At 54.3% G+C, this 16,521-nt stretch overlaps 1 protein-coding gene across 1 annotated transcript; it reads right to left on the bottom strand.

The window, feature by feature from the left end:
* Window positions 1-2,101: 2,101 nt before the first annotated feature.
* LOC135974851 (erythroid membrane-associated protein-like) lies at window positions 2,102-16,230 on the bottom strand. Its single transcript, XM_065563889.1, has 5 exons — window positions 16,200-16,230; window positions 16,073-16,105; window positions 15,947-15,979; window positions 15,821-15,853; window positions 2,102-3,250 (listed from the first exon to the last, which is right to left on the bottom strand). The coding sequence occupies exons 1-5, from the start codon at window positions 16,228-16,230 to the stop codon at window positions 2,652-2,654; spliced, it is 729 nt and encodes a 242-aa protein (XP_065419961.1). The 3' UTR covers window positions 2,102-2,651.
* Window positions 16,231-16,521: the final 291 nt, after the last annotated feature.

Consider the following 16,521-nt stretch of genomic DNA (forward strand, 5'->3'; position numbering starts at 1 on the left):
GCCATGGGAAATGACAGGGGAGGGGCCAGCACAACCTGCTCTGTCCCAGCGTGGTCCCAATTCTGTTCATTGTCAGGCAGCCAGGCCAGAAATTAAAGCCAGGAAAACAAGAATAATGTAACATGGATCCCAGTGACATCTCTATTGGGTCTGTGAAATGACGGGGTTAATGTCACACCCAGCAGCAGCATCTCAGCACACAAGGGGGATACACAGAGAGAAACACAAAGGAAAGTGAATGTCTGTGAGGATCTCATGATTCCCATAGTGTGTGTGGGCTGCTAAATCACCCGTGTCACTAGGTGTGTGCGATGAAGCCCTTTTAACACTGCAAAGCCAACCTGCTTCCAGCCTCCCCTGTCTGACCTCAGCACAACACTCGCCCAGCTCAGGCTCACCAGCTCCCTCCCCACAGACAGCACCGAGGGCGGGAGCTGCTGGGTACAGAGCAAAGCAAGGAGGCGTTAGGGGTTCTGGTTGTACAGGAAGGTGCCCAGGTGAAGGACGTGGAGTTGGGGAGGAGCCGTGTGGTCAGGTGAACACGTGTCGAGAATGGGAAACAAGCTGCCTGGTCTCCTTCCTGTGAGCGGGTCCCATTTACCCAGCCTGGGCCCATCACTCACACAGCCCTGGGGCTGGGCTCTCACTCCCCTTCCCCTGGCCCAGCCACCGAATCCCCTTCCCCAGCTCACTCCACCCCTCATCGCACTGGGACCAGCTCCCCCACACAGCTGAGTCTGTAGCGCAGAGCATCCCATACAGCAGGGCCCCGGCGCTCTCACTCCTGCCTCCGCGCTGGCCCCTGGGGCTGTTTCACTCCCCTCCTTGGGCAGAGACTCCCCCAGGGCAGGAAATGCCGGGAGGTTCCCATCTCGGAGTCAGATAACACAGTTAATGGCCCTGAGAGGACCTGGGAATCCCGCAAACCCACTCCCCCTATTGCGCAGACACAGCCCTGCCAGGTAACGCTGAGTGGGGCCCTATCAGCACAGATAAAGGTCTCTCTTGTGCTGGTCACTGTGAATAAGAGGGATGTAAATTCCTTTATCAGGCCCTGGTCAGCATCCCAGTCACGGCCCCTCAGTGACACCACAGACAGATCTCTATCGCAGTGACTGGCTACAAGAGCTTCCTGAACCAACGCTTCTTCCCCAATGTTGCTGAGATCCAGGTCTCAGCGCGGCTCCCAGAGGCTGCTCAAGGAGTGTTGTAGGGATCCTGGGGTAATATTGCAGCAACAGTGAGACACTCAAACCCAGGAGGAAATGGGCAAAATTCGGCCCCATCCCAACTTTTGAATGGGGGATGGGTCATCCTGGGAAGTAGACACCAGAGGACACGCAGGTAATCAGGTCAATAACAGTTCCCTGTAAAGCAGTGTGGGATAGCTATTGGAGGACTGCCAAAGTGGTGTGCAGCAGGATTGTGTGCACTCAAACAATAGACGGATGGAACTTTATTCGCAGCATGGGGATCCACTTTGCAAGAGGACTCCAGAGTTCACCATGAATGCAGAATTAGTGTGCTGGGAAGGATTGTGGTATGTGTGCACATACGTTTTTAAATCAAATTAACTCAACTTAATCCAGTTTAACCCCCCTGTGTAGACAAGTAGGGTGGCCACTGACACATCCCCAGACTACTGGATATTACAGAACTTCTGGAACAGGATGGGCCCACCCTCGTTGGCTTGACCCTGCCCCTGCCATCGTGACTTTACACGTACCACGCGTGCAAAGTCACACTGTACAGAGGACACCGTGGGGACTGTTTTGTTAATTGATGTGAGAAAAAGAAAGGAAGGGTCATATCTTGATTACCAATTATATGTAGATAGAAAGTTAAAAATCAAATGACTTAATGCTGACAGAATTTCAAAGACAAATATATAATCTTGGGTGAGTTCACTTAAATATATTGCTTAATTAATTCTAGCATTTTTTCACCTATTAATTTTCAAAGATGTAGTGCATGAGGTGGGTGTATGTGCCCTGCCTTCCAGAGAGAACCAGTCAAGACAATAAAGAGAGGGGGAGAGAGAGCAGCTGCACATGTGTGTAGTTGTGATGTTTACGACACATGTACATTATAACCGAATAACCTCCTCTGACAATGTAATGGTTTATTTTGTTAAGATAAATATTTTGGATTTCTTGAAATTCCACAGTTGAAATACAAATGACGTTATTTAGAGAAGTTAAACTTCAATATAGACTTGAGGGAAGAATCAAAAAATAAATGTAAATAATCCCAATTCTAAAAATACGTTTAGATGCTTGTTGTTGAAATACTGTTAAAATGTAAATTAAAATGTTCTTGTATTTACACCTTGTTACAATAATATTTTCTAAATTAGAATAATCTTTTTTTCTTTCATATTTTACGTTCAGCTTTCACAGGGGTAGAAAATTCTGACAGGGGTAAATGACCCCATCCACCCCCATCTGCTACCCCTGGGGCAGGGGACGGGGAAGGTGAGGGCTGGGGGTTCCCAGGTGTCTGTTTTTCGACTGGAACCTCCAGTTGAACAGGGAAACTGGCAGCGTCTGGTCAGCACAAAAACTCCAGTTGCTGCAGTAACTGGCCCCCACCACTGAGGTCGGGAAGAGCAGCAGGGCTGGGAGGGGTCAGTCTGTGCCGCGGGGTCACTGTCAGGGACAGAGATTCCCTCCGGCCTGAGCTGGGACCGGGCAGATTATCAGGGGAGCCGTGTTTGTACCCCCAGCGTTGAGAGAGGGATTGAAATAAGGGCGGAGCGTCCCGGAGAAGGTGCCAGTGAAAGTGAAGAGATGGGACCTGTCAGTCACATTGTAAAACGAGACCTCGCCCGCCTCATAGTCCAGGAAAATCCCCACCCGGCTGGGCCTGACGCTCACGGGGAGCGGGGTCGAGGGGGAGGTGAGGGCCTTGTATCCCCCATCCCTCAGCCACACAGCCCAGTATCCATTCCCAGGTGAGAAAAAGCTCTCCCCCTTTCTTTCCACAGATTCCCTACAAACCCCCAGAACCCAGTCAGTCTTGTCTCCCACCTCCACCTCCCAGTAACGCCTCCCGCCCGGGAACCCCTCAGCGCCCAGAACTTCAGGGTACGTATCAAATCTCTCAGGGTTGTCCAGCAGATCCTGGCGTGTGTCTCCGTGTCTCACACGTTTCCGATCCTCAGACAGGACGAGGTTGGGATTTGCTGTGTCTGGATCCAGAGTCACGTCCACTGGGGAGAGAATCACAGAGTCAGGGCCGGGGGCAGGGGCTGATCACTGGGATCAAAGGGAAATTAACCTGCATCCCCGTTAATCGCTGCGGGGGGGTTGTTGCCTGAGGGGAGTCAGGGCCCGTCTGCCTGTGAGGAGACAATGAGGGGAAAGGGCAGGAGGAGGGGGGGGGGGAGAAGCTGTCACTGGAGGCGGGGGAGGGGACAAGTAGATGCTGGGAGAGGAAAGGGGAGGGGGAGGTGACAGGAGCAGAGGCGATGGAGGGAGGGACATAGGGGAGGGGCAGGCACAAGGGCAATGGGGGGGCCAGAGGAGCAGGCACCAGGAGGGCAGAGGGGGGTGAAGGGAAGGGCAGGTTCCAGGGGGCTGCAGGGGATGGGGGAGGTGTGGGCTCCAGGGGAGGAGAGGGAACAGACCCCAGGGGACTGTGGGAGGTGAGGGGAATGGGGGGTACCAGTGGGATGTAGGGGGGTGAAGGGAAGAGCAGGTTCCAGGGGGGTGAGGGGAGAGGCGGGCACAGGGGAGAAGGGGACAGACCCCAGGGGGCACAGGGAAGCAAGGGAAGGGGCGGGCACCAGGGGCAGAGGGATGTGAGGGAATGGGGGGAGCTCCAATGGGGCAGGGGGAATCAAGGGGAGGGACAGATGCCAGGGGATGGGGGGGATGAGGAGTGGGGCAGGCGCCAGGACCGGCGGGGGGGAGCAAATGGGCAGGCTCCAGGGGGACAGAGTGAGGCAGGAGCCTGGGGGCAGAGGGGCTGGCTATGGCAGGGACAGTGTCACCAGTAGGTGGAAGAGGGCAAGAGGAGGAGGGGCAGGTACCAGGGGGCTGCGGGGTGTGAGGAGAGGAGCATGTGCCGAGGGCAGAGTGGGGTGATGGGAGGGTCGGGCACTGGAGAGGGGGGCTAAGTAGGATGACAAGGGGCAGGTACCAGGGCTGTACAGCATGAGTGAGGGGTAGGATTGGTGCCAAGGGAAAGAGAGAGACAGGGAGAGGGGTGGGCACCAGTAGTCCAAAGGAGGGAGGTCAGGAGAGGGGGCAGGCACTGGGGGGACAAAGAGGGGAGAGGGAATGTGCTTGCACCAGGGGACACAAGGGGTGAACAGAGGTGCAGCTGCTAGGGAGGCAGAGGGGGAGTAGAAGAAGGGGCTGGCGCCAGGGGAAAAGGAGGGGGCAGGGGGAGACACAGATTAGAAGGGGACAAAGAGGGGTGAGGTGTAGGGCAGGTGCCTGAGGGGTATGGTGGGCAAAGAGTGGAGGGAGCCCTGGGGGCAACAGGGCAGTGGGGGAAAGGGAAGTTATCAAGGAGGAGAGGGGCATGAAGGGTGGGTGCCAGGAGGACAGAGGTGGGAGGGAAGGGGTAGTCACCAGGAGGGATCGGGGGGATTGAGCAGAGGGGCAGATGGAAGGAGGGGAGAGAGGAGATGGGCGGGCACCAGGGGGCAGAGTGGGGACAAGGGAACAGATGAGCACAGGCGGGCAGAGAGAGCAGAGTGAAGGGCAGGCCCTAGGGGGGTAGAGGGGTGTGGAGACATGGGCACCAGAGGGGCAGAGGGAGTGTGAGGGGAGAGGCGGGACCCAGAGGTTAGGAGAGGCTGAGGGGAGTGGAGGGCACTAGTGGGGTAGAGATGGGGTGAGGGGAAGGGCAGAGGCCAGGATTCCAAAAGGGGGATGAGGGAAGGGACTTGCATCAGGCAGGCAGAGGGGACATAGGAAAGGGCAGGCACCATGGAGGCAGATGGTGGCAATGGTAGAGATGGGCCTCAGGAGGGCAGAGGAGGAATGAACAGAGGGGCTGGCACAAAGGGATTGGCGGGGTGAGAGGTCCAGGTGTCAGGGAGGCAGAGGGAAAGGGGAAGAACTAAGGGGAAGGTGGAGGGTGTATGTGTGTGCGAGGGAAGGGGCAGGCCCCAGGGCGTGGGAGGATGAGGGAAGCGGCTTGTGCTGAGGGTAAAAGTAGGAGCCAGAGTGGGAGAAGGAAGGGGCAAGCACCAGATGGCAAAGTGGGGAAGAGACCAGTGGGGACAGTGGTGGGGCATGGGATGGGGAAGGCACCAGGGACAAATGAGCAGGGGGTGAGGGAAGGTGCAGTCGTCAGTGGGTGGGAGGGCATGGGAAGGGGTGGATGCGAGGGGGATAGAGGGGTACAAAAGGAGGTGTGATAGCTGGGGGGCACAGGAGGGAAAGCAAGGGGCAGGCAACAATGGGGCTGGGGGAGGGGCAAGTGCCAGGGGGACAGTGGTGTGGCATGGAATGGGGCAAGCAACAGCACCAACAAGGGGAAAGAGGAGGGGCAGGTATTGGGGGTAGAGGAGGAGCAAGGGAAGTGGTGGGCACCAGAAGGGCAGGGGAAGGGGCAGGTTCTGGGAGACCGAAGGGGGAAAAGGAAGGGGCAGACAAAAGGAAGGAAGGGGGTGGGGGAGGAGTGTGTGTCAGGAGAGTGGGGGTGAATGGAGGGGTGAGCACAAGAAAGACAGGGGGTGGGGCAAGTCATGGGTGATTGGGGAAGAGGGGCGTGAGGAAAGCGGGGTCAGTGGGGCAGAAGGGGTAGGCACCAGGGATGAGAGAAGTGAGGGGAGGGGTAGGTGTCAGGGGCCACGGGGAGTGAGGGAAGGGGTTGGCACCAGGTGGGTGCGGGGGGGTAAGGGAAAGGGCAGGTGCCAGGGGAATTGAGGGGGTTGAGCAGAAGGGCAGGCCCAGGGAGGGCAGAGGAGGGGGGGACAGGCACCAGGGGGCAGAGTGGGGGGGCAATGGGAGGGGTGGGCACCAGGGGGCAGAGAGGGGCGAGGAGAGAGGCAGGGCAGGTGGGTAGAGGGAGGTGTTAGGAGAGGGAATCGAGGAGGGGCAGGAGCCAGAAGGTCAGAGGAGGGGTAGGCACAGGGGAGTGAGGGAAGGGGTGGGTGCCAGGGGTCAGAGAGGGCTGAGGGGAGGAGAATGGTAGGAATCAGGACAGCAGAGGAGGGTGAGCGGTGGGGTGGCACCAGGGGAGAAGATGGGCAGTAGGGGGGAAAGGGGAGAGGAGGATGCCAGGTGGTAGAAGGGGCGTGAAGTGATGGGTGGGCTCCAGGATGCAGAGGCTGTTTGGGGACGAGGGGCAGGTGCCAGGAGGGCAGGGGGCAAAGGGGGAATCCAGTGGGGCAGAGGTGGGTGGAGGGCAGGGGCATGAGTCAGGGAGGCAAAGCGGGGGCAGAGGGGCCTAGGGGAGCAGAAAGGGGGTGAGAAGAAGGGGAGGTGCGAAGGGGAGAAGTGAGGATAGAGGCAGGGGCCAGGTGAGCACATGGATGAGGGAAGGGTACGGGAGGGGCAGGAGCCAGAGAGGGGTGAAGGAGAGGCAGGCCCCAGGGACTCTCTGTTGCTTTTGGGCCATGTGTGGTTGGTTTGTCGCTAAGATCAGGTCTGTGCTGTCCCTACACACACTGGCCGGGCAGCCCTGCCCCAGGGGATGAAGCTGGGACTCTTCCAGCTTGCAGGCAGACAACCCCCTCCCCTCCCCTCCCCCGGCCCAGCCCCTCCCATAGGGCACGGGCAGTGTGTCTGGGCTGGGCTCACTAGGAGGGGGCAGTGCAGTGGGGGATTCCGGGGTGGGGTAAATGAGAAATTATTTGGCTGTTGCTCTTGAGTCCGGGACAATCGGGAGGGGAGGGAGCATTTCCCAACTTACTGCCCCCTCCATCGGAGATAAGCTGCACCGGGTGCTGCGCAGCACGTCTGCACTAAGGGCTTGCACCAGGGCAGCTTTATCACTGAATGAAAACCCCGGCAGACACGACCTGAGACACTGCTGTGCCAGGGGCCGTAACCCCTCCCCTCACTGGGGTTATGGATCATTAATTACAGGGGCACTGGAGCAGGGGAGCTGGACTCTGGGCTCCCAGGTGGGGGCCTGACCCCCTGGGCTGCAGAGTCATTCTCACTCCCACGCTCTGGCTCAGTGCCCATGGCAGTGTTTAGACACAGGGGAATGCCATCAGCAGGAGAGATTGTGGGAGCCACACATCAGACACCCGGAGCCCAGCAGTTCCAGCCCTTATCTGAGGTGGGGAGACCCACATTCCAATTCCTGCCCCACATCACACGGGGATGATTGAACCTGGGGCTCCCAGCTGAGGGCCAAGCCACTGGGCTAAAGGCTAAAAGGGAAGTGCTGGCACCTTTGTTTGTTCATTGAAATTATTCAGCAAACTCAACATGGATTCAATCAACCCAAAACATTTCATCCAGCTCCACTTCAAACCTGTCAGAGCAACTTAGGAGCCCAAATCCTAGTGACTCACCGTGAGTGACTGTCGATATCCCCAGAAACTTACAGGCAGGCCAGGCTCAGGACATCGGCTATGAAACTCTCCAGAGCTGCTGTTAAATTTGCCCTTGGTAGAAAAATTCCCCCTGCACCCCTGATCTCACCCCACAAACTCAGGGTGAAAATGGAGACTTGGTTCCAGCCTGAACTCTCTGCCCAGAGTGATTTGTTCCATGGACACTGCGAGCAGCACAGACCCCCTGCAGATGCACCTGAACATCTCACAGAGCAGATATTGGTCACATTGCCTCAGACTTCTCCATGTAACTACTTTCCTCCGCCACCCGGCTCTCTCTTATTAGCCAGCCCTGGGTCAGACACTTTGGGAATTTTCACACCCAGACCCTGGAGACACTTTGGGTTTGTCTACACAGCCTGCAGCAGTGAGTCCCAGAGCCAGGTCAACAGATTCAGGCTTGCGGGGCTCCCTCTGTGGCGGTAAAAATAGCCACGTAGACGTTCAGGCTCAGACTGGAGCTCAGGCTCTGAAACCCAGGGTGGAGCCGGGTCTGCCCCTCACAGCGCAAGCGGGGACATTGTCTGTGTCCACGTCCCCTTCACCCCATTCGTGGGACGGGGAACAGCAGCCCCAGGGCCCCTCCCTTCACCCCCAGGGCAGGAGAGCGAGCGCCCTCGGCCTCCTGGGCAGTGGGGCCTCCCAGTACCAATTCCTGGGTTAGTGTGAAAGTGTCTCCATCCAGAGAGCTCTGTGCACCCAGCAAATGCACAGATGTGCCCGTGGGATGAGGGGGCGGGGCTGGTACTCACCTGCTCCCACCCCAGAAGGAGAGGGGGCCTTGGGGCAGTGTCAGTGAGTTCAGTGCTGGGGGTACGAGTGGGGTTTACACCCCGGCTGCTGGAGCTCTGTATCGAGTGTACGAGGATGTCACAGCAGCCATGTGAGCCCCCCACTATCCTGCTGACGTGGCTCAGTTCTAACACCTGCAGCAGCCTCTTCCCTGGGGAGGAACCGTCCCTGAGGCCCATTCAGGCCTTGGCCTCCCTGCGGAGGTGGCCGGTGAGGCTGCCGTTAATGTGAGTTACAATGTGAGCTCCTGACTGCTGGGAATCGGACTCTGAGCCTGGGCTGAGATCAGTGACTGGGGAGTGACAGGCCCCAGCTGCCCTCACTGCCCTCCTGAGCCAGCTAGTCCATTCTGAACCCTGAGCCATTCAGTGCGTTAACAGTGATGCTCACACTTGTTGACCCCCCCCCCAGTGCCCCAAGCAGGGCCCCACACATATTACAGCTGTTACTGGGCATGGGGCCTGCCCCTGGGAGCTATAAGTACAGGATTTGGCCCACAGTGGAGCTAACCGTTAGTGACCACGGCCGCTTGGCATCCCCACCAGGGGCTGGGCTGGCTCGTGGCTGGCTGCCTGTACCAGGCTCATCAGGCTGTTACAATGCTCTGTGGCCCCGACCCCCGAACAGTTCCCATGTAACTGACCAGAGCACCCCCTCCCTCCCAGCTCAGTGTGGTAGGATACCGCAGAGTTCATTGACCCCTGGGCTCCTGGTGCTGCTATGTGTGTGCCTGTCCCCTGGGCTCCTAACCTCTGCTGGCGCTGCCCAGTCTCCCAGCATGCACCAGGGCACACAGAGGTCAGGCAGCCGGCTGGGTGTGAATGTAAAACACAGCTCAGCACAGCCCTGAGACAGGAAAGCTGCTGTGTGAGCACCAGTAGCTGGGGGGAGCAGGGGGAGCGGCCCCTCCCCCACTGAGCACATTCTCAAAAGTGGCGCCTTAGGCGCCAACTCCCTGGGTGCTCTTTAGTACTTAGTGCACCTTTTATATGGCTCTGCTTGCTTCTCATTCCTCTTCGGCCATAGAAGAGCTAATTGTGCATCAGCTATGTCCCATAGTGTCCTCCTGTGATGGATTAGGGCTAGATCTGTACAACTTATGAATTCTGCTTGATATTGTGAAGCTGAGTATGCAAACCTGCTGTGTTATGAACGTCTCTCTAGAAGTAGAGCCAGTACTGCTGACAGGCCCTGGAGCACATATGCACCCAACAGATGCATTAAGAAGGTGCTTAGGACTTAACGACCCTATTCAGGTGTAAACATCTGGGATAATGAGTGAGCTGCATCCTTAGAAAACCAGTTTAGCTGCCTCTAGGAGGGAGGGGGAGGGAAGGTAGGAGCATTGGAAAACTGTACCAGGAGGAGAACAAATAAGAGTCATACAGGAAGAGAAAGCACTGGGCAGGAAAGAGCAAGGTTACAGAAGCTAGGTAACGGGGCTCCAGCGAGAGAGATCACCCAGGGCTTGAACTGTGCTGGAACACTCCGGAACCCCATTCTAGCATGTTTTTGAGGAGCTGGAATGGCATTTGGGTACTGCCAGTATCACTTAGCGGTGGAACTGGAAGCATGGTCCAGTCCTTTTTTTTTTTCTCTAAAGGATGGAAGTGCATTTTTTTTCTTCGCTGCTTCACAGCGGGTGGCGTCTTTTTTTACGTGTTCGCTCCCCCTGCTCCTAGAACCTGGCTACGCCACGGGTGGGCACAGTTTGTTTTACTTGTGAGTTTCACAATCTGGTTATAAAAACATCTGCCGCTCCACTGGGGACAGGGCCTTCCTCACCCCAAATCCATGGAGACACTGAACAGCTCTTAGCCCTTCAGAGTATTGTAGAAGGAAATTGCAGGTTAAAGACCTGGATGAGCATGAAAACCCTGCTGTTGGGAGGGGAGATGTTAGCAGTTTAACGCCTATTAAGGTTAGGTGAGATAATGTCTATCAGGCACGACCCAACAGTCTCTCGTGATTCAGCACTTTTCCAAAGCAAAGGAGCAGAGAGCTCTCAGGGGCTGGTGGGGTTTTGACAGATCTCATTTCAGCGGAGTTTACAGTACAGTTACCTGCATATTGTCGGGCTTTCTTCCAACCTGAAATCAAGCAAATAGAGAGAGATGAGAACTGCCCTGAACACAAACTTGCTGAATAGAAAACAATCTCTAACAACATTTTATGATATGAGAAAAATATATTTCTGTAGGATAACTGTCTATTAATAAAAATGCAAATTTATTTACCTGCATTTAGTAGGGCTCTTCTCCACTCTGAAACCAAACCCAGACAGAGAGATGAGATCTCACCTGCACACAGACACTCCGAATATGAGACAATTTTGTAGCAAGGTTTATATTAGGAATAGAAGACAACTTACTGAGTTCACCCTGCAGTTTCGCTAAAAGTAAAGCAAAGAGAAACGAGTAAACATATGATAAAAGAAAAAGGAGGCTATTCAATAAGATCCCACACCACACAAACCAAACTGACTCTCAGTTCATAGTGGATAAGCTTTCGTGAGTAAAAACCTCAGGTTTTTACTCACGAAAGCTTATGCCCTAATAAATCTGTTAGTCTTTAAGGTGCCACCAGAATCCTTGTTGTTTTTGTAGATACAGACTAACACGGCTACCCCCTGATACTAGTTCATAGTGAGAGCTCTGAATACCTGCCCTGCGGGTCTATGAAACTTGTTGTAAAGTTTGAGATTCCCCCTCCTCTCCCCATTGCAATGAACAAAGGGACCTTACCTTTCTCTGCATGATGTGCCCCCGCAAGTGAGTAACAGGAGAGATGAGTTACAAGGTAGAAGACTTATCTTCAATTATTGCAAACTCATAAGAATAATTTTTCTACTGGTAGAAAGTAGAACACACACAGAGGCGCTCTGCCTACCTATTCCCAGCATTATACTGGGGACACAATTCCTAGTTCAGTTAAAATGCTGAGTAAATAGCCGTCTCCTTTCCGTTTTGGCTGAGAGAAGTGAGGCCCCACACTGACCTCGATGGCATTTCTGTCTGTCTGCAATGAGATAACTTTTGAAAACCACGTCCCATCAGCTCCAGCATTTCAGGGCATGTTCTAGGCATCAGTGGGCAGAAACCTCCTGATGTTGGTGAAAACCGGAGAACTGTAAAAGCCGGATTTCCACTAAACTCACCGTTTGATCCCTCAGGACACAGGGTGAGGCAGTGACCTCAGGGTTAGGGTTTAAGCTGTGGGTGAGGTTAGAGTTAGGTCAGCAGGCCCCTCACCCCACTCCAGTCACCCCTGCCCCAGTTGGGCTTCTTGCCCCAGTGTCAGCCGGACACCCAGCTGGTCTCCTCACCCCCGTATTCCAGCCAGGCCGTCCTCATCTGCGCTCTGGTCTGAACTCCATTGGTTTGGGTGACAATCAGAAAAGCCTGATTTTAGTGGAAATTAGTTTTTTCCAGTTTTCTGCTTTTCACCAAGCTCGATAAGGTTATGGCAGAGTGGGGAGAAGAGGGACCCAGATGAAGGGGGATGGAGAGGGGGAGGAGCCCAGCCGGGATTACTACTGGGCCTATGTAATCAACAAAATGTGCTCCCCTCTTGTTAAAGATTTGCCACATCATTATGCTCCGTGACCTAAACTCTCAGGGTGAGATTTTGTGCTCAGAACCTGCAGCCCAGGAGCATGTGAAGGCTCAGGCAGCTTTAAGCCCTGCCCCGTATCCTCCTGATCCCGGGTGCTCTGGATGCCAAATCAACTCCCACAGTAACGCAGGGCTTGTCTGCATGGGAAGGTTACACCAGTACATGGTAAGGAGGCAATTTAAACCGCTCTTGTTACACCGGTATAACGTTCCTTGTCAACACGCACATTCCATAAGAAGAGTGAGTTATTCTGGCTTAGTTTATGTAATATCAGAAACTGCTCCTAGCTCGCAGGGGAGCACCGCAAACTCGCAGAGGTGAGACATCAGGAGCTGCTGCTCTCCTGCCCTCCCCTTACGCAGCCCAGGTGGGGAAAGTGACCTGGGATGCAGGGAACCCTGACATCGCTCCTCGATCCCCCCTCCCCCCCCCACACACACAGCCCCTAGGGGTGCACAGAGGAGCAGTGTTCAAGGGTGGGAGGGAGCAGCAATGCCAGATGCTCCGTACATTCAGGTCACTTTTCCCACATGGGCGCAGGAAGGGGGTGCAGGGGTTAGGGACACAGGACGGGGGCAGGGGTTAGGAGCGCAGGAGGTGGGGAATCAAGCAATTAGGGGCACGGGGGGGCTGGGGTTGGGGCAAAGGGGGCACAGTACAGGGGTTGGGGACACAGGATGGGGGCAGGAGTTAGGAGCGCAGGAGGTGGGGAGTGAAGGGATTAGGGACATGGGGGGCTGGGGTTTGTGTGGAGGGGGCACAGTGCAGGGGTTGGAGTGAAGGGGGAGCCCGTGGGGGCCAGGATCACTGGGGGGCACCCACAGGGAACAGGGAAATGGGGGGAGCAGTGTGCCCATGGGGGCCAGGGGCACCAAAATACAAGTCCACCCAGGGCACCATTTTCCTTAAGGCCCAGCCCTTGCGCTGTGGTCCTGCCCTGACACACCCCTCTTGTTCCCAGTCCCATCTCACATATGTCCCCTACAATAGGGCTTGTGAGGGGGTCCTCAAAGGGCAGCCTGCAGCTGTTTTATGCCCTGCCTGCAGTGGAGGAATCTGCCCCCAGCTGGATCCAGGTTTTCAGGAGCCCTGTTACGCTGCTCTGGTCCTTTTACTGAACATAACGCGGTTGAGAGGGGGGTGAAAATCTCACCCTCCATATATTAAAATGTGTCCAGCCTTTCTGGGTATAAAGGTGACATTGATCAAGTGACCTGGGTGTAAGCAGTGCTCCAGCCCAGTGAGATCTGCCTGAGTCTGCAGGCAGCGCTGTTTGCTGCTCACACTCAGCACAGTGGGGTTGGGATGGTGACACTAAAACCTGATCCATGACAATTTGCAGTTATCTCACTGCTGATCGTTTTAACAGAAACATCCAGCTCGTGTGCTTCTCCCTCACAGCTGGATGAGAAGAGGTACTGGGAGGGTGGCAGTGGGGCACGGGCAGAGGGCAGCTACCTGTCATCAAAGGTTGCTGGAGTGAGGAACAGTGAATTCAGGCCCCTCCCTCCCCCATCCAAATACAGTGTGATCTCGCAAAAAGAACAGGAGTACTTGTGGCACCTTAGAGACTAACAAATTTATTAGAGCATAAGCTTTCGTGGACTACAGCCCACTAGAGACTAAAATTTATTAGAGCATAAGCTTTCGTGGACTACAGCCCACTTCTTCGGATGCATACATCCGAAGAAGTGGGCTGTAGTCCACGAAAGCTTATGCTCTAATAAATTTGTTAGTCTCTAAGGTGCCACAAGTACTCCTGTTCTTTTTGCGGATACAGACTAACACGGCTGCTACTCTGAAAAGTGTGATCTCGGTTTATGCTAAAACAGGGAGGGGAGAAAGGAGATACATTCTCCTTCCCTTCCCTCAAGTACGAAATGCCTCTTGGTCTTGGATACCAGAACACACACACACATACACTCACACAGCCCATGGTCACTGAGGGTGAAATCCTGATCCTTCCTTTTTTACATGGCTGTGGAAGGGGGGATCCCATGTGAGGGAGTCTGTTAAATACTGGACAAGTTTCAGTCCCCAGCACTGACTCTGGCCCGGACTCAGGCCTGGGCTCAGGGTGCTGTGTCTGTAATTTCCAAGTGGTTTTAGGACAAATGGCCCCTTCCCCTTCAGAGCCCGTCTGTGTCAGTGCGAGCAGCCCTGAGCTCACTGCTTGGGCTCTGGTGCCGATACGGAGACATTCCCCATCACCGTTCAAACATCAGCACGTTATTTGTAATTGTTCCATCTGTGACATTATTGGCATAAACTGGGACCATGTAGATCATTGTTGCAACCAAGGTCCTGTAGTGGCACCCAAATCTTGTATAAAGGGGGTCAAATGGGGTGTCTAAAACAAGGTTATGGTTTACTGGTTATGATTATGCTCTCGGTATGTGTGTATCAGTTTTGTAGTTGAAGTTATGAATATTGGCTCTATACTGTCTGTATGGCAAACTTATGCTATGCTGCTGGGTGACATCCCAGACAAGCTGGGATTAGCTCTGCCTAGCCTGCTTGATGGCCCATTAAGGACCATCAGCTATACAATGGACCCATTGAGAGAAGGCAAATATGCCTTCAGACTCAGCAAAGTATGCAGGAACTGGCCCGTGTAACTCCAGGCTCCATTTTGCTGTAATTTTCCACAGTAAGAACAAAGAGGTGTTCTTACACCTGGAAAAGACTATATAAGGCTGATGCCTCATCTCCATTTTGTCTTCAATCCTGCTTCATACCTCTGGAGGAACTTTGCTACAAGCTGAAGCTCTGAACAAAGGACTGAGGACCCATCCCAGCGGGGGATGTATTCCAGAGACTTGATTTGAACCTGCAGTTTATTCCATCGCTGCTGCAAGCCTGAACCAAGAACTTTGCCATTACTGCATGTAATTGAGTCCATTTAACCAATTCTAACTCTCATCTCTATCTTTTTCCTTTTATGAATAAACCTTTAGATGTTAGATTCTAAAGGATTGGGAACAGCGTGATTTGTGGGTAAGATCTGATTTGTATATTGACCTGGGTCTGGGGCTTGGTCCTTTGGGATCAGGAGAATCTTTTTCTTTTACTTGGGTATTGGTTTTCATAACCATTTGTCCCCATAACGAGTGGCACTGGTGATGATACTGGGAAACTGGAGTGTCTAAGGAGATTGCTTGTGAGACTTGCGGTTAGCCAGTGGGATGAGACCGAAGTCCTCTTAGTCTGGCTGGTTTGGTTTGCCTTAGAGGTGGAGAAAACCCCAACCTTGGGCTGCAACTGCCCTGTTTGAGCAATTTGTCCTGAGTTGGCACTCTCAGTTGGGTTCCGCCAGAACCGCATTGTCACACCATCCCACGGGTGTTTTGCACTCTCTCCAACACACACATTTACTCTCCCTCTCCCCTCCCTCCCCATTAGAATAGTCTCTGTGCAAATACCCTTCCCCCCCAACGTCTGATGAAGGGAGGAGCTCTGCAAGGGGTGAAAGTACATACAAGACTTACTGGTATGGGGGCCCATCTCGGGTCCCCCGGAAGGGGCAGGGCCTCGGGTGGAAGGGGCGGGGCTGGAGGCTCAGCCTTTCCCAGCCATCCCATATGCACTCCCTGGCCTGCACCACACGGAGCACCAGCGGTGATTTAAAAGGGCCCGGGGCTCTGGCCACAGTAGCGGCGGCAGCAGCCGGAAGCCCCAAGCCCTTTTAAATCACCAGGCCCCGGGTCCCAGGGCCAAGGGAGGGAATCCCCAGCTGTGACGATTTTTACATTGAGTCCCAGCCTCCCTTTGGCTTCATTCCAAATGTCTCCCCTGCCCGGCAATCTCTAGTTTACTGATCTGCCACATTTTTGGGAAACATTCTCATATAACCCTTAACCCACCCCATTGGCCCCAGACACTGACCTTTCTCGCTCTCCAGTTCAGATCGCAGCGTCTCTAGGGGGAGAAAAGGGGGAGAGATGAGATTCCCCTGTCATATTTATGGGAATAACCCTTACGTCAGTTAATGTAACTAGCCCAGACACTGACCTTTCTCCCTCTCCAGTTTAGATCGCAGCGTCTCTAGGGGGAGAAAAGGGGGAGAGGTGAGATTCCCCTGTCATATTTACGGGACTAACCCTTACATCAGTTAATGTAACTAGCCCAGACACTGACCTTTCTCCCTCTCCAGTTTAGATCGCAGCGTCTCTAGGGAAAGAAAAATGGGGAGAGATGAGATTCCCCTGTCATATTTATGGGAATAACCCTTACATCAGTTAATGTAACTAGCCCAGACACTGACCTTTCTCCCTCTCCAGTTTAGATCGCAGCATCTCTAGGGGGAGAAAAATGGGGAGAGTTGTTTACTTGTTTACTGACATCTAGTTTGATGACATCCTCAACATCTGGCCCCATGGGAAGGAGGCCCTTGAGGAATTCCACCAGGATTTCAACAATTTCCACCCCACCATCAACCTCAGCCTGGACCAGTCCACACAAGAGATCCACTTCCTAGACACCACAGTGCAAATAAGAGATGGTCACATAAACACCACCCTATACCAGAAACCTACTGACCACTATATTTACCTACATGCCTCCATCTTTCATCCAGACCACATCAC

This window comes from Chrysemys picta, chromosome 12, assembly GCF_011386835.1.
Source record: "Chrysemys picta bellii isolate R12L10 chromosome 12, ASM1138683v2, whole genome shotgun sequence".
Classification (NCBI taxonomy): domain Eukaryota; kingdom Metazoa; phylum Chordata; order Testudines; family Emydidae; genus Chrysemys; species Chrysemys picta.